Raw genomic sequence first — 25042 nt, 5'->3', positions numbered from 1 at the left:
CAGCAAGAAGGTTTGCTGTGTCTGTCAGCGTAGTGTCCAGAGCATGGAGGCGCTACCAGGAGACAGGCCAGTACATCAGGAGACGTGGAGGAGGCCGTAGGAAGGCAACAACCCAGCAGCAGGACCGCTACCTCCGCCTTTGTGCAAGGAGGAGCAGGAGAAGCACTGCCAGAGCCCTGCAAAATGACCTCCAGCAGGCCACAAATGTGCATGTGTCTGCTCAAACGGTCAGAAACAGACTCCGTGAGGGTGGTATGAGGGCCCAACGTCCACAGGTGGGGGTTGTGCTTACAGCCCAACACCGTGCAGGACGTTTGGCATTTGCCAGAGAACACCAAGATTGGCAAATTCGCCACTGGCGCCCTGTGCTCTTCACAGATGAAAGCAGGTTCACACTGAGCACATGTGACAGACGTGACAGAGTCTGGAGACGCCGTGGAGAACGTTCTGCTGCCTGCAACATCCTCCAGCATGACCGGTTTGGCGGTGGGTCAGTCATGGTGTGGGGTGGCATTTCTTTGGGGGGCCGCACAGCCCTCCATGTGCTCGCCAGAGGTAGCCTGACTGCCATTAGGTACCGAGATGAGATCCTCAGACCCCTTGTGAGACCATATGCTGGTGCGGTTGGCCCTGGGTTCCTCCTAATGCAAGACAATGCTAGACCTCATGTGGCTGGAGTGTGTCAGCAGTTCCTGCAAGAGGAAGGCATTGATGCTATGGACTGGCCCGCCCGTTCCCCAGACCTGAATCCAATTGAGCACATCTGGGACATCATGTCTCGCTCCATCCACCAACGCCACGTTGCACCACAGACTGTCCAGGAGTTGGCGGATGCTTTAGTCCAGGTCTGGGAGGAGATCCCTCAGGAGACCATCCGCCACCTCATCAGGAGCATACCCAGGCATTGTAGGGAGCATGCCCAGGCGTTGTAGGGAGGTCATACACACACTACTGAGACTCATTTTGACTTGTTTTAAGGACATTACATCAAAGTTGGATCAGCCTGTAGTGTGGTTTTCCACTTTAATTTTGAGTGTGACTCCAAATCCAGACCTCCATGGGTTGATAAATTGGATTTCCATTGATTATTTTTGTGTGATTTTGTTGTCAGCACATTCAACTATGTAAAGAAAAAAGTAATTAATAAGATAATTTATTTCATTCAGATCTAGGATGTGTTGTTTAAGTGTTCCCTTTATTTTTTTGAGCAGTGTATATATATATATTTTGTAGAGGTGGAGCGATTATGATTTTTCACCGCCAATACCAATACCGATTATTGGAGGAGCAAAAAATGCAGATACCAATTAATCGGCCAATTTGTAAATATACATTTGTAATAATGACAATTACAACAATACTGAATGAACACTTTAATTTTAACTGAATATAATACATAAATAAAAATCTATTTAGTCTCAAATAAATAATGAAACATGTTCAGTTTGGTTTAAATAATGCAAAAACAGTGTTGGAGAAAAAAGTAAAACTGCAATATGTGCCATGTAAAAAAGCTAACGTTTAAGTTCCATGCTCAGAACATGAGAACATATGAAAGCTGGTGGTTCCTTTTAACATAAGACTTCAATATTCCCAGTTAAGAATTTTTGGTTATAGTTATTATAGGAATTATAGGACTATTTCTCTCTATACCATTTGTATTTCATATACCTTTGACTATTGGATGTTCTTATAGGCACTAGAGTATTGCCAGCCTAATCTCGGGAGTTGATAGGCTTGAAGTCATAAACAGCGCTGTGCTTCAAGCATTGCGAAGAGCTTCTGGCAAACGCAGGAAAGTGCTGTTTGAATGAATGCTTTCGAGCCTGCTGCTGCCTACCACCGCTCAAGCAGACTGCTCTATCAAATCATAGACTTAATTATAATATAATAAACACACAGAAATACAAGCCCTAGGTCATTAATATGGTCAAGTCCGGAAACTATCATTTCGAAAACAAAACGTTTATTCTTCAGTGAAATACGGAACCATTCCGTATTTTATCGAACGGGTGGCATCCATAAGTCTAAATATTGCTGTTACATTGCACAACCTTCAATGTTATGTCATAATTATGTAAAATTCTGGCAAATTAATTACGGTCTTTGTTAGGAAGAAATGGTCTTCACACAGTTCGCAACAAACCAGGCAGCCCAAACTGCTGCATATACCCTGACTCTGATTGCACAGAACGCAAGAGAAGTGACATTTTAAGAAAGGCATTGATGTTTATAGTTAGGTACATTGGTGCAACGACAGTGCTTTTTTCACGAATGTGCTTGTTAAATCATCAACCGTTTGGCGAAGTAGGCTGTGATTCGATGATAAATTAACAGGCACCGCATTGATCATTTGCAATGCTTGACAAGCTAGTTAAACTAGTAATATCATCAACCATGTGTAGTTAACTAGTGATTATGTTAAGATTGATCGTTTTTTTAAAGATAAGTTTAATGCTAGCTAGCAACTTACCTTGGCTCCTTGCTGCAATCACATAACAGGTGGTAAGCCTGCCACACAGCCTCCTCGTGGAGTGCAATGTAATCGGCCATAATCGGCGTCCAAGAATGCCGATTACGATTGTTATGAAAACTTGAAATCGTCCCCAATTAATCGGCCATGCCGATTAATCAGTCGACCTTTAATATTTTGGGGAGGCTTGCCTGTTTTACATGTTATTTTGGCATTAATACATGTCACATATCAATTTGCAATTGGTACCTTGGGTCGAGTGTTAGCACCAACTCACGAAACCCCATTTCTTGACCGTGTAAATTGGGGCCATGTCTTTGCAGATGTACTAAGTTCCGGAACTCCAATTTGAGCAGCAGCAGCTGAAAAATGAGCTCCTACAAATATTGAAATTTACATGGTTTTTAGAGTGAAGTACATCGGAAAAAAGCAAAAGAAAACTGCAAGACTGAATAGGAGAAAAAACAAGCAACAAACAAAGAAGATAGGCTTTTGAAAAATAACTATTTTTCATAAAATTGTAGTTATCTTAGCTAGCTGAATTGTTTACCAGTTGCTAAGCAGTTGCTAGGGACTCTTTTGGAAGAAGCTAGCTAGCTAACGAAGAACAACAAAGAATATCTAGTTAACAGAAGAAAAGAAAGAGAAAATCAGGACAGAAGAAAAGGATATCAAAGTGAAACAGTTCTCTAAAGACACAAGAGACAATAATACAAGAAACAACACTTCTGTAGCTTGTCAACTATGTGTCTGTCTATCCCCGTTCTCTCCCCTCTGCACAGGCCATACAAACGCTTCACACTGCGTGGCCGCTGCCACTCTAACCTGGTGGTCCCAGCGCGCACGACCCACGTGGAGTTCCAGGTCTCCGGCAGCCTCTGGAACTGCCGGTCTGCAGCCAACAAGGCTGAGTTCATCTCAGCCTATGCTACCCTCCAGTCCCTAGACTTCCTGGCGCTGACGGAAACATGGATTACCACAGATAACACTGCTACTCCTACTGCTCTCTCTTCGTCTGCCCACGTGTTCTCGCATACCCCTAGAGCATCGAGCCAGCGGGGTGGTGGCACTGGAATCCTCATCTCTCCCAAGTGGACATTCTCTCTTTCTCCCCTGACCCATCTGTCTATCTCCTCATTTGAATTCCATGCTGTCACAGTTACCAGCCCTTTCAAGCTTAACATCCTTATCATTTATCGCCCTCCAGGTTCCCTTGGAGAGTTCATCAATGAGCTTGACGCCTTGATAAGTTCCTTTCCTCAGGATGGCTCACCTCTCACAGTTCTGGGTGACTTTAACCTCCCCACATCTACCTTTGACTCATTCCTCTCTGCCTCCTTCTTTCCACTCCTCTCCTCTTTTGACCTCACCCTCTCACCTTCCCCCCCCTACTCACAAGGCAGGCAATACGCTTGACCTCATCTTTACTAGATGCTGTTCTTCCACTAATCTCATTGCAACTCCCCTCCAAATCTCCGACCACTACCTTGTATCCTTTTCCCTCTTGCTCTCATCCAACACTTCTCACTCTGCCCCTACTCGGATGGTATTGCGCCGTCCCAACCTTCGCTCTCTCTCTCCCGCTACTCTCTCCTCTTCCATCCTATCATCTCTTCCCTCTGCTCAAACCTTCTCCAACCTATCTCCTGATTCTGCCTCCTCAACCCTCTTCTCCTCCCTTTCTGCATCCTTTGATTTTCTCTGTCCCCTATCCTCCAGGCCGGCTCGGTCCTCCCCTCCTGCTCCGTGGCTCGACGACTCACTACGAGCTCACAGAACAGGGCTCCGGGCAGCTGAGCGGAAATGGAGGAAAACTCGCCTCCCTGCGGACCTGGCATCCTTTCACTCCCTCATCTCTACATTCTCCTCTTCTGTCTCTGCTGCTAAAGCCACTTTCTACCACTCTAAATTCCAAGCATCTGCCTCTAACCCTAGGAAGCTCTCCTCCCTCCTGAATCCTCCTCCCCCTCCCCCCCCCCTCCTCCCTCTCTGCGGATGACTTCGTCAACCATTTTGAACGGAAGGTTGACGATATCCGATCCTCGTTTGCTAAGTCAAACGACACCGCTGGTCCTGCTCACACTGCCCTACCCTGTGCTTTGACCTCTTTCTCCCCTCTCTCTCCAGATGAAATCTCGCGTCTTGTGACGGCTGGCCGCCCAACAACCTGCCCACTTGACCCTATCCCCTCCTCTCTTCTCCAGACCATTTCCGGAGACCTTCTCCCCTACCTCACCTCGCTCATCAACTCATCCTTGACCGCTGGCTACGTCCCTTCCGTCTTCAAGATAGCGAGAGTTGCACCCCTTCTGAAAAAACCTACACTTGATCCCTCCGATGTCAACAACTACATACCAGTATCCCTTCTTTCTTTTCTCTCCAAAACTCTTGAACATGCCGTCCTTGGCCAGCTCTCCTGCTATCTCTCTCAGAATGACCTTCTTGATCCTAATCAGTCAGGTTTCAAGACTGGGCATTCAACTGAGACTGCTCTTCTCTGTGTCACGGAGGCTCTCCGCACTGCTAAAGCTAACTCTCTCTCCTCTGCTCTCATCCTTCTAGACCTATCTGCTGCCTTTGATACTGTGAACCATCAGATCCTCCTCTCCACCCTCTCCGAGTTGGGCATCTCCGGCGCGGCCCACGCTTGGATTGCGTCCTACCTGACAGGTTGCTCCTACCAGGTGGCGTGGCGAGAATCTGTCTCCGCACCATGCGCTCTCACCACTGGTGTCCCCCAGGGCTCTGTTCTAGGCCCTCTCCTATTCTCGCTATACACCAAGTCACTTGGCTCTGTCATATCCTCACATGGTCTCTCCTATCATTGCTATGCAGACGACACACAATTAATCTTCTCCTTTCCCCCTTCTGATAACCAGGCGGCGAATCGCATCTCTGCATGTCTGTCAGACATATCAGTGTGGATGACGGATCACCACCTCAAGCTGAACCTCGGCAAGACGGAGCTGCTCTTCCTCCCGGGGAAGGACTGCCCGTTCCATGATCTCGCCATCACGGTTGACAACTCCCTTGTGTCCTCCTCCCAGAGTGCTAAGAACCTTGGCGTGATCCTGGACAACACCCTGTCATTCTTCACTAACATCAAGGCGGTGACCCGATCCTGTAGGTTCATGCTCTACAACATTCGCAGAGTACGACCCTGCCTCACACAGGAAGTGGCGCAGGTCCTAATCCAGGCACTTGTCATCTCCCGTCTAGATTACTGCAACTCGCTGTTGGCTGGGCTCCCTGCCTGTGCCATTAAACCCCTACAACTCATCCAGAACGCCGCAGCCCGTCTGGTGTTCAACCTTCCCAAGTTCTCTCACGTCACCCCGCTCCTCCGCTCTCTCCACTGGCTTCCAGTTGAAGCTCGCATCCGCTACAAGACCATGGTGATTGCCTACGGAGCTGTGAAGGGAACGGCACCTCCATACCTTCAGGCTCTGATCAGGCCCTACACCCAAACAAGGGCACTGCGTTCATCCACCTCTGGCCTGCTGGCCCCCCTAACTCTGAGGAAGCACAGTTCCCGCTCAGCCCAGTCAAAACTGTTCGCTGCTCTGGCACCCCAATGGTGGAACAAACTCCCTCACGACGCCAGGACTGCGGAGTCAATCACCACCTTCCGGAGACACCTGAAACCCCACCTCTTTAAGGAATACCTAGGATAGAATAAAGTAATCCTTCTAACCCCCCCCCCCTTATAAGATTTAGATGCACTATTGTAAAGTGGTTGTTCCACTGGATATCATAAGGTGAATGCACCAATTTGTAAGTCGCTCTGGATAAGAGCGTCTGCTAAATGACTTAAATGTAAATGTAAATTTAAGTTGTAATGGCAGCTGTTATCTCCTTCCATCTTCGTGATTCTTTGCCATATGGTGTGCCGCGGACAAAAGCCTCTTGCGAAGTCTCAGTCGGGGGTTTGTTTTGAGCACTCAAATGTACTTTTATGGGTCTCATTCGTAGGCTCTCTCCATACTGTTTCACATGATTCTTGCGTAGGTGGTAAAAGAGGTTAGTGGTGTTTGAGCCTGTTGTCGGGACCGGCCTGCGGCATATTTTGCAGAGGACAGTTTTCTGGTCCGTGTCAGACTTTTCATACCCAAACCACGTCCATGCAACCGAAGTAGTCCCTCTTTTAGGTATGAGCTCCGTGTCTCCGTGCCACATACTGTAGTGGTCTGGGTGTAGCTGGTGCAGAGGAGTCAGGCGCAGGACAGCAGAGATGGGTAACACAAGTAACTTTACTCAAATATTCCAATAACATGTCGTAATACCGAGCTCACAATAACGGACCGAACATACATAAAACAATCACGCACAAAAACCATGGGGATCACAGAGGGTTAAATAATGAACATGTAATTGGGGAATTGAAACCAGGTGTGTAAGACAAAACAATTGGAAAATGAAAAGTGGATCGGCGATGGCTAGAAGGCCAGTGACGTCGAACGCCACCTGAACAAGGAGGGGGACCGACTTCGGCGGAAGTCGTGACAGTACCCCCCCCTTGACGTGCGGCTCCAGCTGCGCGTCGACACCAACCTCGGGGACGACCCGGAAGACGAGGCGCAGGGCGATCCGAATGGAGACGGTGGAACTCCCGCAGCAACGGAGGGTCCAAAACGTCCTCCACCGGCACCTCTCCTGCGGACCGTACCCTCCCACTCCACAAGGTACTGAAGGCCCCTCGCCCGACGCCTTGAGACCAGTATGGCTCGAACAGCATACGCTGGGGGCCCCCTCGATGTCCAGAGGGGGCGGAGGAACCTACCGCACCTCAGACTCCTGGAGTGGACCAGCCACCACCGGCCTGAGGAGAGACAAATGGAACGAGGGGGTTAATACGGTAATCGGGGGGAAGCTGTAACCTGTAGCAAACCTTGTTCAGTCTCCTCAGGACTTTGAATGGCCCCACAAACCGCGGGCCCAGCTTCCGGCAGGGCAGGCAGAGGGGCAGGTTTTGGGTCGAGAGCCAGACCCGGTCCCCCGGTGTTCGCTGCGGTGGCGGTCAGTACTCGCCTTCTGACGCCTCACGGCCCGTTGCAGGTGCACATGAGCGGCGTCCCAGGTCTCCTCCGAGCACTTAAACCATTCGTCCACCGCAGGAGCCTCGATCTGGCTCTGATGCCAAGGTGCCAGAACCGGCTGATACCCCAGTACGCACTGGAAGGGGGAGAGGTTAGTTGAGGAGTGGTGGAGCGAGTTTTGGGCCATCTCTGCCCAGGGGATGACCAGGGGATGAGTGCCTGAAACCTACCCAGAAACCTACCCACATCCTGGTTTACTCTCTCCACCTGCCCATTACTCTCAGGGTGAAAACCCGAGGTAAGGCTGACCGAGACCCCCAGACATTCCATGAACGCCCTCCAGACCCTTGACGTGAACTGGGGACCTCGATCAGACACTATATCCTCAGGCACCCCGTAGTGCTGGAAGACATGTGTAACAGGGCCTCCGCAGTCTGTAGGGCCGTAGGGAGACCGGGCAAAGGAAGGAGACGGGTAAAGGACATGGCCCACCTTGCCTGGCGAGGGTTCAGTCTCCTCGCCGCCCGGATGTACTCCAGATTGGGGTGGTCAGTCCAGATGAGAAAAGGGTGTTTAGCCCCCTCAAGCCAATGTCTCCACGCCTTCAGAGCCTTGACAACAGCCAACAGCTCCTGGTCCCCCACATCATATTTTCGCTCCGCCGGGCTGAGCTTCTTCAAAAAGAAAGCACAGGGGCGGAGCTTTGGCGGCGTACCCGAGCGCTGAGAGAGCACGGCTCCTATCCCAGCCTCGGACGCGTCCACCTCCACTATGAACGCCAAAGAGGGATCCGGATGAGCCAGCACAGGAGCCGAGGTAAACAGAGCCCTCAGGTGACCAAAAGCCCTGTCCGCCTCAGCCGACCACTGCAGTCGCACCGGTCCCCCCTTCAGCAGTGAGGTAACGGGAGCCGCTACCTGACCAAAGCCCCGTATAAACCTCTGGTAGTAGTTGGCAAACCCTAGAAACCGCTGCACTTCCTTTACCGTGGTGGGAGTCGGCCAATTACGCACGGCTGAAATACGGTCACTCTCCATCTCCACCCCTGAAGTGGAAATATGGTACCCTAGGAAAGAGACGGACTGTTGGAAGAATAGACATTTCTCAGCCTTGACGTACAGGTCATGCTCCAACAGTCGACCAAGCACCCGGCCCACCAGGGACACATGCTCGGCGCGTGTAGCGGAGTATATCAGAATGTCGTCGATATACACCACTACACCCTGCCTGTGCAGGTCCCGGAAAATCTTGTCTACAAAGGCCTGGAAGACTGATGGAGCATTCATCAACCCGTACCTTACAGTGATTTGGTTGATACCTCGATAGTCAATGCACGGGCGCAGACCTCCATCCTTCTTCTTCACAAAAAAGAAACTTGAGGAGGCAGGTGAAGTGGAGGGCCGAATGTACCCCTGCCCCAGGGATTCGGAGACATATGTTTCCATATCCGCCGTCTCCTCCTGTGACAGGGGATACACGTGACTCCTGGGAGGTGCTGCGTCTACCAGGAGATTTATCAAACAATCCCCCAATCGATGGGGTGGTAATTGAGCCGCCCTCTTCTTACAGAAGGCGAGAGCCAAATCGGCATATTCAGAGGGGATGCGCATGGTGGAGACCTGGTCTGGACTTTCAACCGTTGTAGCACCGACAGAAACCCCTAAACACCTCCCCGAACACTTGTGACTACCCCTTGAGAGCCCTCTGTTGCCACGAAATAGTGGGGTCATGACATGCCAACCAGGGTAGGCCCAGCACCACGGGAAACGCAGGAGGGGGCTCTGAGTGAGCCTGGTGCCGACTCACCTGGGGTGACACAAGAGTGCCCTGCCTGCTGCCTCGACTCCCAGAGGAACCTCCCCAGCACCGACCAGCAGTGTGCCCTCTGCAGCCACAGATGGTACAGGGAACGGCCCCTCCTCTGGTCACCCTAAGTGCAGCACCTCCCAGCTCCACGGGCATCGGAGCGGTGGTGCTGGGGGATGGAACTGACAGGCCCTGATCCGGATGTCCGTGGGTAGCCAGCAGGTTATCCAGCCGGATGGACAGATCCACCAGATGGTCAAACGTGAGAGTGGTGTCCCTGCAGGCCAACTCCCGACGGACGTCCTCGTGCAGACTGCACCGGTAGTGATCGATCAGGGCCCTGACGTTCCATCCCGCACTGGCGGCCAGGGTCCGGAAGTCCAAGGCGAACTCCTGTGCGCTCCTCGTCCCCTACCTCAGGTGGAACAGACGTAAACGCCGCGTAATGGTCCAACACCGCTTCTCCTTCCCCCCATACGCCGTTGGCCCACTCCAGGGCTTTCCCTGAGAGACAGGAGACGAGGGCGGACACGCTCTTACGCCCCGGGTGGACGTTCGCCAGGTAGAGTTCCAGCTGGAGTAGGAACCCCTGGCATCCGGCAGCCGTCCCATCATACTCCCTCTGGAGCGCGAGCCGAATCCCACTAGGACCGGGTGAAGGAGGGGTGAACGGTGGTGCCTGTTGTAGTGGTGCTGGTGGAGGCGCTGGAAGAACTCCTCCTGTCTCCCATCGGTCCATCGTCTGCAGCACGCGATGGCGTTGCAGAGATGTTGCAACATGGTCGCATGCTGCTGGACGTGCTCCTCGACCGCCAAAGGGGGGTTGTCTGCTCCTGCTGACTCCATTTTTGGGTGCGTGATTCTGTAGTGGTCTGGGTGTAGCTGGTGCAGAGGAGTCAGGCGCAGGACAGCAGAGATGAGTAACCCAAGTAACTTTACTCAAATATTCCAATAACATGTCGTAATACTGAGCCCACAATAACGGACCGAACATACATAAAACAATCAAGCACAAAAACCATGGGGAAAACAGAGGGTTAAATAAGTCGTGACACATACACTCTACTCCATGTTTGTTTGTGTTGCAAATTTCCTTCCACATGTGATCTCAAAGCATCGTCCAATTGATAAAAAATATTACCATCAAGAGTGTGATTTGCGACACAACGAAATAAACAATGGAGCATAATATGAAACGATAGATGTTTTTCTATCGTCACATGATATATATCGTCATATCACCCAGCCCTAGTTTCAAGCAGACCACCATAGTCCCTGTGCCCAAGAACACTAAGCCACGAAGTGCTTTGAAAGGCTGGTCATGGCTCACATCAACACCATTATCCCAGAAACTCTAGACCCACTCCAATTTGCATACCTCCCCAACAGATCCACAGATGATGCAATCTCTATTGCACTCCACACTGCCCTTTCCCACCTGGACAAAAGGAACACCTATATGAGAATGCTATTCATTGACTATAGCTCAGTGTTCAACACCATAGTGCCCTCAAAGCTCATCACTAAGCTATGGACCCTGGGACTAAATTCCTCCCTTTGCAACTGGATCCCGGACTTCCTGACGGACCATCCCCAGGTGGTAAGGGTAGGTAACAACACATCTGCCACACTGATTCTCAACACAGGGGCCCCTCAGGGGTGCATGCTCAGTCCCCTCCTGTACAGTGGTTCTTCATTTAAAAGTTGTGTCGTACTGATAGCACAGCTTGCGGGCTGCAGCAGAATTCTATGGTACGCTATTTAAGTGTTAGCTATTGTTGCCATTAATGCTAGTTAGACCACCAGAGGGCATCTTTGAGAAGCATTTGACTGTTTTTAATATTGGCTGTACTAGAGAATAAAAAAAAGTGTAATAACATAGTATATGGGATTAATTTTAAGAAATTTTGCTTAATTAATTAGATTAATATTATGGTGTTTCTATTCCAAGAAAAACGAAAAACAAAACCCTCAGGGTTTCCATTAGAAAAATATGACGCTGTACAACGTGACCAGTCGGGAGAAGGCTAGTAAGTGACTGCGAGTGAATAGCAAAATAATCACTTTGGGTGTTCCAGTAAGCAACAATTCGTTGCCTTCATTAGTCTACTTTATTCTTAAAGAACTCCAACACAGAGAAGAGAAAGGAGACTTAAATAATTAAACAATAAAGCGATTGAATTCAAATATATTTTACTGTTTTTAATATTGGCCATCAACCAAAAACACAGCATCTACCGTGGTCGAAACATGTTATTGAATTCAATAAATAAATAAAAAACTATTTCAAAATGCACATGTTTATTAGGCTACTGTGCAGTCAGACAAAACCAACAGGACAATGAGAATAGGCAAAAATAACACATAATTCCTCTCAAGAGAATTAACATTACAGTTACCAACTGGTAGGCTAATCACACAATTGTTCAAAATGGTAAGAGAACTAATGAAGAAAGTTACTCCTCTACATACACATTTATTGTATTTACATATAACAATAGCAACAGGAATATTTTAAAAGTAAAATAAGTATTTGTTCTGACTTACATTTGGTCAAAAACACACAAATATCAAAAGAAAACAGTTTGAGCTACACAATAGCCAACCAAACTAAGAAATACATTTCGTTGATTGCCATGGTGAATAAGCCAATAATAATTGGTAGGACACATAAAAGAAAACATCAAAGAGTTTACCCGGAATCTCTGAATGAAAATACTGGCAGATCAATAAAATGTCCTTGTACAGTAGTAGGTCAAATTAAATTTAGAGGATTGTAATTTAGTATCTAAGGAGCTTTTATACAATTATAATGCAGGGTTAATAATAAATTAATATATTTGTAGGGGTTGATGCATTTTTTGGTGGGGCAAATCTGGTTTTAGATTATTTAAACATCGAATAAATTGCAAGTTTGCCCATTTTGGCCTTTAGGCTACACTTTACAACAGGACTCAACTCTGACGGACTGCAGAATCTACAGTGGTACAAATATATTATTGAATTCGATAAAAAAAAGTTTTAAAGTGTAATGTTTATTAAGTAGTCTTGCTTGTCTCAGAACACTGTGAAACGATGCTGAAATAGTTGACCGGGTAAGCTATTGCTTCACAATCCTATTTTAACAACTGGATGACTTTGGGTGTTACAGTAAGCAACAATTTGTTGCCTTCATTAGCCTACTTTATTCCAATATTTTTGTCATTCAGTGATATTTATTCCTATAGTAATTCATTATGGAACCATCCAGATGTGGTTAGAAAACAAAGCATTTGGTGGACTTGGTGGACTGCGTGCACAATTATTAGGCAAGTGAGTATTCTGATCTTATCATTATTTCTATTCACATTTTCGAAGTCCAAACCATATAAACTTGAATGCTTATTGGATTTAATCATTTTCAGGTGATATGTATTTGTGCAATGAGGGAGGGTGTGGCGAAAGTGAATAATGTGCATAATTATTAGTGCATAATTATTAGGCAGCCTCATTAAAATGGGCCAAAAAGAGATTTAACTGACACTGAAAAGCCAAAAATGTAAAATGCCTTTCAGACAGATGCGACACTCTTTAAATAGCTAAACTATTGAGGCGTAGGCGTGACCACCGGACAATCAAACGTTTTGTTGCGAATAGTCAACTGGGGCGCAAAAACGCATGGGGAAGAAAAGGCGCAAATTAACTGCAAAAGACTTGAGAAGAATTAAACATCAAACTACCAGGAACCCATTATCCTCCAGTGCCACCATATTCCAGAACTGCAACCTACCTGGAGTGTTCAAAAGTACAAGGTGTCAAGTGCTCAGAGACATGGCCAAGGTCAAGAAGACTGAAACAAGACCACCACTGAATAAGATTCACAAGTTGAAGCGTCAAGATTGGGCAAAGAAATACCTGAAGACAGATTTTTCAAAGGTTTTATGGACAGATGAAATGAAAGTGACTCTTGATGGACCAAATGGATGGGCCTGTGGCTGGATCAGTAATGGACACAGGGCACCACTTTGAGTCAGGTGCCAGCAAGGTGAAGTAGGGGTACTGGTATGTGCTGCTATCATTGAGGGTGAGGTAGTAGGACCTTTTCGGGTTGAAGATGGTCTGAAACTCAACTCCCAAACCTACTGCCAGTTTCTGGAAGATTCTTTCATTAAACAGTGGTACAGGAAGACGTCCTCAGCATTCTAGAAGGCCATGATCTTTATGCAGGACAATGCTCCATCACATGCATCCAAGTACTCCACTGCTTGGCTAGCCAGCAAGGGCCTCAAAGATGCCTGAATAACGTCCTGGCCCCCTTCCTCACCTGACTTAAATCCTATTGAGAACTTGTGGGCCCTTCTCAAACATGAGATTTTCAGTGAGGGAAGACAATACATCTCTGAACAGCATTTGGGAGGCTGTGGTTGCTGCTTCAGCGAAAATTGATTGTGAACAGATCAAGAAACTGACAGACTCCATGGATGGAAGGCTCATGGCAGTTTTTGAAAATAAGGGTGGCTATATTGGTCGCTGAATATTTTTGAAAGGCCAAAAATGTTATATAATTGTCATTTTATGTTACTTATCTGTTACACTTACTCTAAAAATTGAGAATCAACAAGTGAGTTGAGAGAAATTATTTTTGTAATTTAGTTGCCTAATAATTCTGCACACTAATAGTTGCCTAATAATTGTGCACACTTATATATTTCCCTGAGAAAGACAAAACTCACTTTTCCTTTGTTAAACATTCAGGTTTGAGGTTCAATAACATTTTGGATTGACTGAGAGCATTGTGTTTGTTCAACAATAAAATGAATCCCGAGGAATACAATTTGCCTAACAATTGTGCACGCAGTGTATATACATACTGCTCAAAAAAATAAAGGGAACACTTAAACAACACATCCTAGATCTGAATGAAAGAAATAATCTTATTAAATACTTTTTTCTTTACATAGTTGAATGTGCTGACAACAAAATCACACAAAAATAATCAATGGAAATCCAATTTATCAACCCATGAAGGTCTGGATTTGGAGTCACACTCAAAATTAAAGTGGAAAACCACACTACAGGCTGATCCAACTTTGATGTAATGTCCTTAAAACAAGTCAAAATGAGGCTCAGTAGTGTGTGTGGCCTCCACGTGCCTGTATGACCTCCCTACAACGCCTGGGCATGCTCCTGATGAGGTGGCGGATGGTCTCCTGAGGGATCTCCTCCCAGACCTGGACTAAAGCATCCGCCAACTCCTGGACAGTCTGTGGTGCAACGTGGCGTTGGTGGATGGAGCGAGACATGATGTCCCAGATGTGCTCAATTGGATTCAGGTCTGGGGAACGGGCAGGCCAGTCCATAGCATCAATGCCTTCCTCTTGCAGGAACTGCTGACACACTCCAGCCACATGAGGTCTAGCATTGTCTTGCATTAGGAGGAACCCAGGGCCAACCACACCAGCATATGGTCTCACAAGGGGTCTGAGGATCTCATCTCGGTACCTAATGGCAGTCAGGCTACCTCTGGCGAGCACATGGAGGGCTGTGCGGCCCCCCAAAGAAATGCCACCCCACACCATGACTGACCCACTGCCAAACCGGTCATGCTGGAGGATGTTGCAGGCAGCAGAACGTTCTCCACGGCATCTCCAGACTGTCATGTCTGTCACGTGCTCAGTGTGAACCTGCTTTCATCTGTGAAGAGCACAGGGCGCCAGTGGCGAATTTGCCAATCTTGGTGTTCTCTGGCAAATGCCAAACGTCCTGCACGGTGTTGGGCTGTAAGCACAACCCCCACCTGTGGACGTCGGGCCCTCATACCACCCTCATGGAGTCTGTTTCTGACCGTTTGAGCAGACACATGCACATTTGTGGCCTGCTGGAGGTCATTTTGCAGGGCTCTGGCAGTGCTCCTCCTGCTCCTCTTTGCACAAAGGCGGAGGTAGCGGTCCTGCTGCTGGGTTGTTGCCCTCCTACGGCCTCCTCCACGTCTCCTGATGTACTGGCCTGTCTCCTGGTAGCGCCTCCATGCTCTGGACACTACGCTGACAGACACAGCAAACCTTCTTGCCACAGCTCGCATTGATGTGCCATCCTGGATGAGCTGCACTACCTGAGCCACTTGTGTGGGTTGTAGACTCCATCTCATGCTACCACTAGAGTGAAAGCACCACCAGCATTCAAAAGTGACCAAAACATCAGCCAGGAAGCATAGGAACTGAGAAGTGGTCTGTGGTTACCACCTGCAGAACCACTCCTTTATTGGGGGTGTCTTGCTAATTGCCTATAATTTCCACCTGTTGTCTATTCCATTTGCACAACAGCATGTGAAATTTATTGTCAATCAGTGTTGCTTCCTATGTGGACAGTTTGATTTCACAGAAGTGTGATTGACTTGGAGTTACATTGTGTTGTTTAAGTGTTCCCTTTATTTTTTTGAGCAGTGTGTAATATATATATATATAATTTTTTTTCAGAACATTAGCCATGTGTGTTCTCTTGTTTTGTACGGTTCTGTAATTTCGGCCCAATGATTCGTCTGACAAACAAAGAACTTTGCGTACTGCAGGCCCAGGCATGGATCAAAGCTGGCGAGACATTCAATGACATCATCAAGAGATTTGCTGGACCCTAGGTATTTTTGGGACCACATCGTGTATATTGTCCTCCTAATAGCCCTTGAGTTTAACCACAATATTTGTTGTATTATTTGTTCTGTCTTTTCTGGTGGATTAAACTGAAATTGCAAACAACTTTCTATTGCTCATTTAAAAAATAACAATATTTTGGAGACTATTTCATTTTCAAATAACCGAAAGTGAGTGGTTGTAATCTGAATAAAGGGGGAAATGCAGTTCTTGAACATGGGGTGAGACATTCTTACTAATTTGTTAGAGAACCAGTTCGGATTTAAGTATAACTTTTGTATGACTGATGCCTTTAGTGAGAGGTCTAATGCTTTAATATTTCACATGTGCACCTTCATCAGATGAACTGCAACATGTCGGCTAAAGCTATTTAATTCATGAATGCATTTGAATGTTTTTAATATTGTGATAGTGAAGAGCAAAATAATGCAAACATTTCCCCCCCAAAATTTGATTGATTTATCAAGACCAGTCCCCATGATATGTCATTCAGTGATATTTGTTCCCATAGTAATTCGTTATGGATCCATTAATATATTTAAAGTCCCTAAACTCGGCAAGAGTCTATTGTCCTGCTGATAGTTGAAATAAACATCTGCATTTTGAAAGAGTATTTTTATCATTATTTTATTAACGAAAGCATTAAGATGTTGATTAAGAAATACTGTACAGCATATGCTTTATCCAACATTTTGCAATTGCATGAGGTTTAGAGTTAAAAATGTTAAACTTTAGAGTACTTAATACATTGCAAGTTGGGGGGATTGTTTTCACAATAGCCGAGCTATTCTTTTGTAAAGGTTGAAGAGTCTATTGTCCTGCTAATAGCCCATCATGGAAGCATTGTTTGCACCCATAGGTTTTAGGCCTGCATTAGGTTATAACAATCCATGTGGTCCCATGTGGCTCAGTTGGTAGAGCATGGTGTTTGCAACGCCAGGGTTGTGGGTTCGATTCCCACGGGGGACCAGTATGGGGAAAAAAAGAAATATATATGAAATGTATGCATTCACTACTGTAAGTTGCTCTGGATAAGAGCGTATGTAAAATGTTCTGGGAATGTTTAAAAGTCATGGGTGGAGTTATAATTTTGCTGTCAGAAGTATTCAAATCAACCAATGTCAGCCTTTAAATGCTTTATTATCCAAATGTTTAAAGTGCGTGTGAGCGACGGAGAGAATGCATTTGACTGTTTTTAATATTGGCCATCAACGAAAAACACAGCATCTACCGTGGTAGAAATATGTTATTGAATTCATTTTTTAAAACTATTTCAAAATGCATATGTTTAATAGGTGTCACGTCCTGACCAGTATAGGGGTTATTTGTATTTGTAGGTTGGTCAGGACGTGGCAGAGGATATTTGTTTTGGTTGGTTCGGGGTGGTGGTTTGATTAGAAGGGTGTTTGTTTTATTATTTCCGGGTTTTGGGTTATGTGCTATGTTTTTCTGTATTTCTATTGGAGGCAGGTGTTTGTAGTTGCCTTTGAGAGTCCTATATATAGGTATGGGTTTTGTTTGTATTTTGTGGGTAGTTGTCTTTAGCACTGCTGTTGTAAGTATAGCCTGTTAAACTGTCTTCTGTCGTTCTTTTGTTTATTGTTTTTCCCGTGTTCACATTTACTTAATAAATTATAATGATGAGCACGCAACCCGCTGCGCCTTGGTCGTCTCTACCCAACGACACCCGTGACAATAGGCTACAATGCAGTGTCTACCCTCCTTCTTGGCAAGAGTCTATTGTCCTGCTAATAGCCCATCATGGGTGGATGGCTTCATTTGTATTCCAATGTGAGGAGTACTGGAAAGGTGTGGCTCCAGGTTACAATAGGCCATAAGTATACAGCAGATCGCAGATTGTCCTCACTTTGATTATGCTGTAACAACATACTGTAGCACCATGACCAGGATCTCTATTAATTTAAGTAAGCAGATTAGGGCTTTCAGGGGGAACATAAATTTGTGTGTCAATTCATAAACCATGTGCCACGGAATCGGTACATCGAGAATCTCTTCCCAACTATTTTGCAATCTATATGGCACAGCTGTAAATGTTTTGGTCATTAAATGAAACTGGTATATATTTTTATTTATCACAATTTTCTTTCGAAAATTTTGTTTTTTAAGGATTGATTGAATATGTCTGTAAACACACCAGCCAGCTGGTCTGCACATGCTCTGAGGACGCGGCCGGGGATGCCCTCTGGGCCGGCAGCCTTGCGAGGGTTAACACGTTTAAATGTTTTACTCGCATTGGCTGCAGTGTAGGAGAGCCCGCAGGTTTTGGTAGCGGGACGTGTTAGTGGCACTATATTGTCCTCAGAGCGAGCCAAAAAGTTGTTTAGTCTGTCTGGGAGCAAGGCATCGTGGTTAGGGGTTAGGTTAGGATATTGGTTGGGGTCAGGAATAGGGTTCTGTGGGTTAAGGTTAGACTTAGGAGCAGGGTTCTTCGGGTTAAGGTGAGGGGTAAGGTTAGGGTTGGGGTCAGCAGCAGGGTTCTGTGGGTTAAGGTAAGGGTCAGGAATAGGGTTCTGTGGGTTAAGGTTAGGGGTGATGTTATGGCTAGGGTTCTGTGGCTTAGGATCAGGGTTCTGTGGGTTAAATTGAGGATAGGATTGGGGTTAGGGTTAAGATTAGGATAAAGGTTGAGGTCGGTTGTCTCTGCCTGGTCCTGGGTGCTGTAGGAGACAGGAAGGGTATGGGGTTTAGGAGAAGGAGGCAGTCGATGGTTGGTGATGCTGGCTAGGGTGCTGGCCCTGATATATCTAAGCTACGCCTGGAACAGCCCCTCCTTCTCAATGCCCCAAACAATGTTTGTGTAGCTGCTGTGAAATCAAATCAAATTGTATTTGTCACATGCGCCCTGAATACAACAGGTGTAGACCTTACAGTGAAATGCTTACTTAATGCAGTTTTAATAAAAATAAGTGTTAAGTAAAAAAATGTATAAATAAACTATTAAAATTAAAATAACTATAATTAAAGAGCAGCAGTAAAATAACAGTAGCAAGGCTATATACAGGGGGTACCGGTACAGAGTCAATGTGCAGGGGCACAGGTTAGAGGTAATTGAGGTAATATGTACATGTAGGTAGTTTTAAAGTGACTATGCATAGATAATAAACAGAGAGTGGGAGCAGCGTAAAAAGAGGGGGGGGGGGCAATGCAAATAGTCTGGGTTGCCATTTGATGAGCTGTTCAGGAGTCTTATGGCTTGGGGGTAGAAGCTGTTAAGAAGCCTTTTGGACCTAGACTTGGCGCGCCGGTACCGCTTGCCGTGAGGTAGCAGAGAGAACCGTCTATGACTAGGGTGGCAATTTGACAATTTTTAGGGCCTTCCTCTGACACCGCCAGGTATAGAGGTCCTGGATGGCAGGAAGCTTGGCCCTAGTGATGTACTGGGTCGAAGGCACTACCCTCTATAGTGCCTTGCGGTCAGAGGCCGAGCAGTTGTCATACCATACCAGTTGCAACCAGTCATGGTGCTCTCGATGGTGCAGCTGTAGAACCTTTGAGGATCTGAGGACCCATGCCAAATCTTTTCAGTGTCCTGAGGGGGAATAGGTTTTGTCGTACCCTCTTTATGACTGTCTTGGTGTGTTTGGACCATGATAGTTTGTTGGTGATGTGGATACCAAGGAACTTGAAGCTCTCAACCTGCTCCACTACAGCCCCGTCGATGAGAATGGGGGCGTCCTCGGTCCTCCTTTTCCTGTAGTCCACAATCATCTCCTTTGTCTTAATCACGTTGAGGGAGATGTCTTTATCCTGGCACCACAGGGCCAGGCCTCTGACCTCCTCCCTATAGGCTGTCTCGTCGTTGTCGGTGATCAGGCCTACCACTGTCGTGTCGGCAAACTTAATGATGGTGTTGAAGCCGTGCCTGGCCATGCAGTCATGAGTGAACAACGATTACAGTGGTTCTTTCTTTAAAAGTTACGAGCTTATGCCGCGACCATTAGTGGTAGATGGTGGCATTCTGTCATTGCACCACACTATCACAAGGGGGAGTTGATCTATCAGTAGTCTTAACTGTGGCACAAATTGACTTTCTTTTCATAAATTAATGGAGGCGTTTTCAGTCTGAGAGTCTCTTCTCTGGCACTAGGCAACAACACAAAAAACTGTTGGTGGTCCTGGAGTAAAGACAGAACTTTGGTAAATACAATGGGGGAATTTCACTTGACATGTGGAATGATGATTTTTGAAAAATAGGCAGAGTGGGCTTTTGGTTTCTCTCCCTTTAATGCAGGGCTGACAGACAAGTTCCTTACTTTTTTCCCATTCCACTTGATAAAGGTTCCAATTCATAAAGTTTTTTTTATCAATTAGTATATTTGTTGTATTATTTGTTTTGTCTTTTCTGGTGGGTTAAACTGAAATTGCAACCAACAGCTTGATATTTGAGATTAGTTCGTTTTCAAATAACCGAAAGTGAGCGGTTGCAATCTGAATAAAGGGAAAAAGGCCATTATTGAACATGGGATGAGACATTCTTACTAATTTGTAAATAAAGCCAGTTTGTTACTTAGAATGATTTACTTCTGTTTTTAACCGAGTCTGCTGTCCCCACATGCTTCAAGAGGGCCACCATTGTTCCTGTTCCCAAGAAAGCTTAGGTAACTGAGCTAAATGACTATCGCCCTGTAGCACTCACTTCCGTCATCATGAAGTGCTTTGAGAAACTAGTCAAGGACCATATCACCTCCACCCTACCTGACACCCTAGACCCACTCCAATTTGCTTACCAACCCAATAGGTCCACAGACGACGCAATCGCCATCACAATGCACACTGCCCTAACACATCTGGACAAGAGGAATACCTATGTAAGAATGCTGTTCATCGATTACAGCTCAACATTTAACACCATAGTACCCTCCAAACTCGTCATTAAGCTCGAGACACTGGGTCTCGACCCCGCCCTGTGCAACTGGGTCCTGGACTTCCTGATGGGCCGCCCCCAGGTGGTGAGGGTAGGTAACAACATCTCCACCCCGCTGATCCTCAACACTGGGTCCCCACAAGGGTGGGTTCTCAGCCCTCTCCTGTACTCCCTGTTCACCCACGACTGCGTGGCCATGCACGCATCCAACTCAATTATCAAGTTTGCAGACGACACTACAGTGGTAGGCTTGATTACCAACAACGACGAGACGGCCTACAGGGAGGCGGTGAGGGCCCTCGGAGTGTGGTGTCAGGAAAATAACCTCGCACTCAATGTCAACAAAGCAAAAGAGATGATCGTGGACTTCAGGAAACAGCAGAGGGAGCAGCCCCCTATCTACATTGACGGGACAGTAGTGGAAAGGATGGAGAGTTTTAAGTTCCTCGGCGTACACATCACGGACAAACTGAAATGGTCCACCCACACAGACAGCGTGGTGAAGAAGGCGCAGCAGCGCCTCTTCAACCTCAGGAGGCTGAAGAAATTCGGCTTGTCACCAAAAACACTCAAACTTTTACAGATGCACAATCGAGAGCATCCTGTCGGGCTGTATCACCGCCTGGTACGGCAGCTGCTCCACCCATAACCGGAAGGCTCTCCAGAGGGTAGTGAGGTCTGCACAACACATCATCGGGTGCAAACTACCTGCCCTCCAGGACACCTACACCACCCGATGTCACAGGAAGGCCAAAAAGATCATCAAGGACAGCAACCACCTGAGCCACTGCCTGTTCACCCCGCTAACATCCAGAAGGCGAGGTCAGTACAGGTGCATCAAAGCTGGAACCGAGAGACTGAAAAACATCTTCTATCTCAAGGCCATCAGACTGTTAAACAGCCATCACTAACATTGAGTGGCTGCTGCCAACATACAGACTCAACTCAAGCCACTTTAATAATGGGAAAATTGATGTAATCAATTTATCACTTGCCACTTTATATTATTTATATTAGATAATGTTTACATAACCTACATTATTCATCTCATATGTATATACTGTACGCTATACCATCTACTGCATCTTGCCATCTTGATGTAATCAGATGTATCACTAGCTACATTAAACAATGCCACTTTATATAATGTTTTCATAACCTACATTACTCATCTCATATGTATATACTGTACTCTATACCATCTACTGCATCTTGCCATCCTGATGTAAGGTATCACTAGCCACCTTAAACAATGCTGCTTTATATGTTTTCATACCCTACAATACTCATCTCATATACTGTACTCCATACCATCTATTACATCTTGCCTATGCCGGTCGGCCATCACTCATTTATATATTTTTATGTACATATTCGTATTCATTCCTTTACACTTGTGTGTACATCTCCATAAACAGATAAACTACAAACCTAACCCTAACTTAGCCTCAACCTTTTTATTTATTTTACCTTTATTTAACTAGGCAAGTCAGTTAAGAACAAATTATTATTTTCAATGATGGCCTAGTAACAGTGGGATAACTGCCTTGTTCAGGGGCAGAACGACAGTTTTTTACCTTGTCAGCTCGGGGATTCGATCTTGCAACCTTTTGGTTACTAGTCCAATGCTCTAATCACTAGGCTACCTGCCGAGATGTGTATCAGGATGTGAAAGTTAAATCAGGTACTGCTGGATAAATAATATTCAGCAGAGCTGTAAAGACAATCTCATACATGCCGAACAAAAACAGGATCTACTGAAGGATTACATTTTAATTTAGAAACAGACCAACTAATCAACATAATGTGCATGCACAGGCTCTGTTCAAAGGTTCACTATTAGAGGAGTTTGACAGATCAGGAGGGATAATGTAGGCTGGTGTCTTCATTATTATTTCACTATTTAGTTCACAGAGGGGGCAGACAGAGCGTGGCAGATGCCAGCAGATGCCAGCAGATGCCGCAAGGCTGTGGTTATTTTGTAGCTTGAAATCCAGACTTGTTTTGTGCTAATATTCCACTCCTTGTACTCCGTGTCATATTCTAAACATGACAAGGAGTGGAATGATAGCACAAACAGACTGGTACCCAGCTAGACTAGCAATTTTTCAGTTCAATTTACAATTAAATAATGAATAATGTTAATTATACAACGTAAATGCTGTACAGTAAATCAGATATTTCTTTTAGATGATAGTGCAGTAGTAACTGTAATGTGACTGACCCCAGGCTGCCAGTATCAGTGAGGCTGTCTGTGTCCAGGCCTCCCTCCTTGCCCAGTTTGGACAGGTTGATCTTGGTCTCCAGGGTGATCTGCAGGGCCCCGGTGTACACCACCTCCAGCTCCAGCCACAAGCCTGTGGAACACACCATTTTTATATATTTTATTTAACCTTTAATTAATTAGGCAACTCAGTTAAGAACAAATTATTATTTTACAATGACAGCCTACCCCTGCCAAATCCTTCCCTAACCCGGATGACGCTGGGCCAATTGTGTGCCGCCCTATGGGACTCCCGATTACGGCTGACTGTGATACAGCCCAGGATCAAACCAGGGTCTGTAGTGACGCCTCTAGTGCTGAGATGCAGTGCCTTAGACCGCAAAGATACTCAGGAACCAAACATGCAGGTACGCCCGCACGCCCGCCCGCGCGCACGCACGCACGCACGCACACACGCACACACACACACGCACACACACACACACGCAAATACATATACACACACACACCAGAACAGAGATTGAGAGAGATCTAGGAGATTAAGAGGAGGAGACACTCCTCGTCTGATTATGGTGGAGTACTGAGCATCAGATGAGTCCATATTATTAATCTGGTGTAATCTCAGGGAGCCAGGGAGCTGTTACTTCCTGCTGGGGACATGTAGTGCAGCATATTGGTTTGGTGGTGGTGTGTGTGTGTGTGTGTGTGCATTGTGTGTGTGTGTGTGTCTGCGAAGCCATACACACGGGTGCATTTAGCAGTGCTTAGGCAGGATTTGCCATTTGCCAGTAGTTAGTCTGGGTGTCCTACCCTCCTGTCTCTCTGCCCCCTGGCTATTATCTCCAGAAAGGGTTAGTCTGGGTGTCCCACCCTCCTGTCTCTCTGCCCCTTGGCTATTATCTCCAGAGAGGGTTAGTCTGGGTGTCCCACCCTCCTGTCTCTCTGCCCCCTGGCTATTATCTCCAGAAAGGGTTAGTCTGGGTGTCCTCCCTCCTGTCTCTCTGCCCCCTGGCTATTATCTCCAGAGAGGGTTAGTCTGGGTGTCCTCCCTCCTGTCTCTCTGCCCCCTGGCTATTATCTCCAGAGAGGGTTAGTCTGGGTGTCCCACCCTCCTGTCTCTCTGCCCCCTGGCTATTATCTCCAGAGGGGGTTAGTCTGGGTGTCCCACCCTCCTGTCTCTCTGCCCCCTGGCTATTATCTCCAGAGAGGGTTAGTCTGGGTGTCCTCCCTCCTGTCTCTCTGCCCCCTGGCTATTATCTCCAGAGAGGGTTAGTCTGGGTGTCCCACCCTCCTGTCTCTCTGCCCCCTGGCTATTATCTCCAGAGGGGGTTAGTCTGGGTGTCCCACCCTCCTGTCTCTCTGCCCCCTGGCTATTATCTCCAGAGAGGGTTAGTCTGGGTGTCCCACCCTCCTGTCTCTCTGCCCCCTGGCTATTATCTCCAGAGAGGGTTAGTCTGGGTGTCCCACCCTCCTGTCTCTCTGCCCCCTGGCTATTATCTCCAGAGAGGGTTAGTCTGGGTGTCCCACCCTCCTGTCTCTCTGCCCCCTGGCTATTATCTCCAGAGAGGGTTAGTCTGGGTGTCCCACCCTCCTGTCTCTCTGCCCCCTGGCTATTATCTCCAGAGAGGGTTAGTCTGGGTGTCCCACCCTCCTGTCTCTCTGCCCCCTGGCTATTATCTCCAGAGAGGGTTAGTCTGGGTGTCCCACCCTCCTGTCTCTCTGCCCCCTGGCTATTATCTCCAGAGAGGGTTAGTCTGGGTGTCCTCCCTCCTGTCTCTCTGCCCGCACCACAATCTGCACCAGGCTCAGCTTGTTAGTCAGTGACCCACGTCACATCCATGCCTCTCTAATCACATGTCATCATTTACAGATTTATACAGAGCTCCCCCACACAGTCAACATGTGTCACCATCATTCCTTTGGGGAATTATAATCTGTCGTAATTTACGGTAATTTTCAGACCTTCATCATCAGGGCAAATCCATTTAATCT

General features: G+C 46.7%; 1 protein-coding gene across 1 annotated transcript in view; it reads right to left on the bottom strand.

Moving 5' to 3' along the window:
* The window catches only part of LOC106609293 (testis-expressed protein 2), a 52778-nt gene that overhangs the window by 7927 nt on the left and 19809 nt on the right, over positions 1-25042 (bottom strand). The window contains exon 8 of the mRNA XM_045724166.1: positions 23051-23183. Coding sequence (XP_045580122.1) covers positions 23051-23183 — 133 coding nt within the window. The remainder of the gene's footprint in view (positions 1-23050; positions 23184-25042) is intronic.

Source organism: Salmo salar, chromosome ssa01 (assembly GCF_905237065.1).
Source record: "Salmo salar chromosome ssa01, Ssal_v3.1, whole genome shotgun sequence".
NCBI classification, from domain to species: Eukaryota; Metazoa; Chordata; class Actinopteri; order Salmoniformes; family Salmonidae; genus Salmo; species Salmo salar.
Note: the sequence above shows the minus strand (reverse complement) of the source record. Positions and strands in the feature narration are given on the sequence as shown.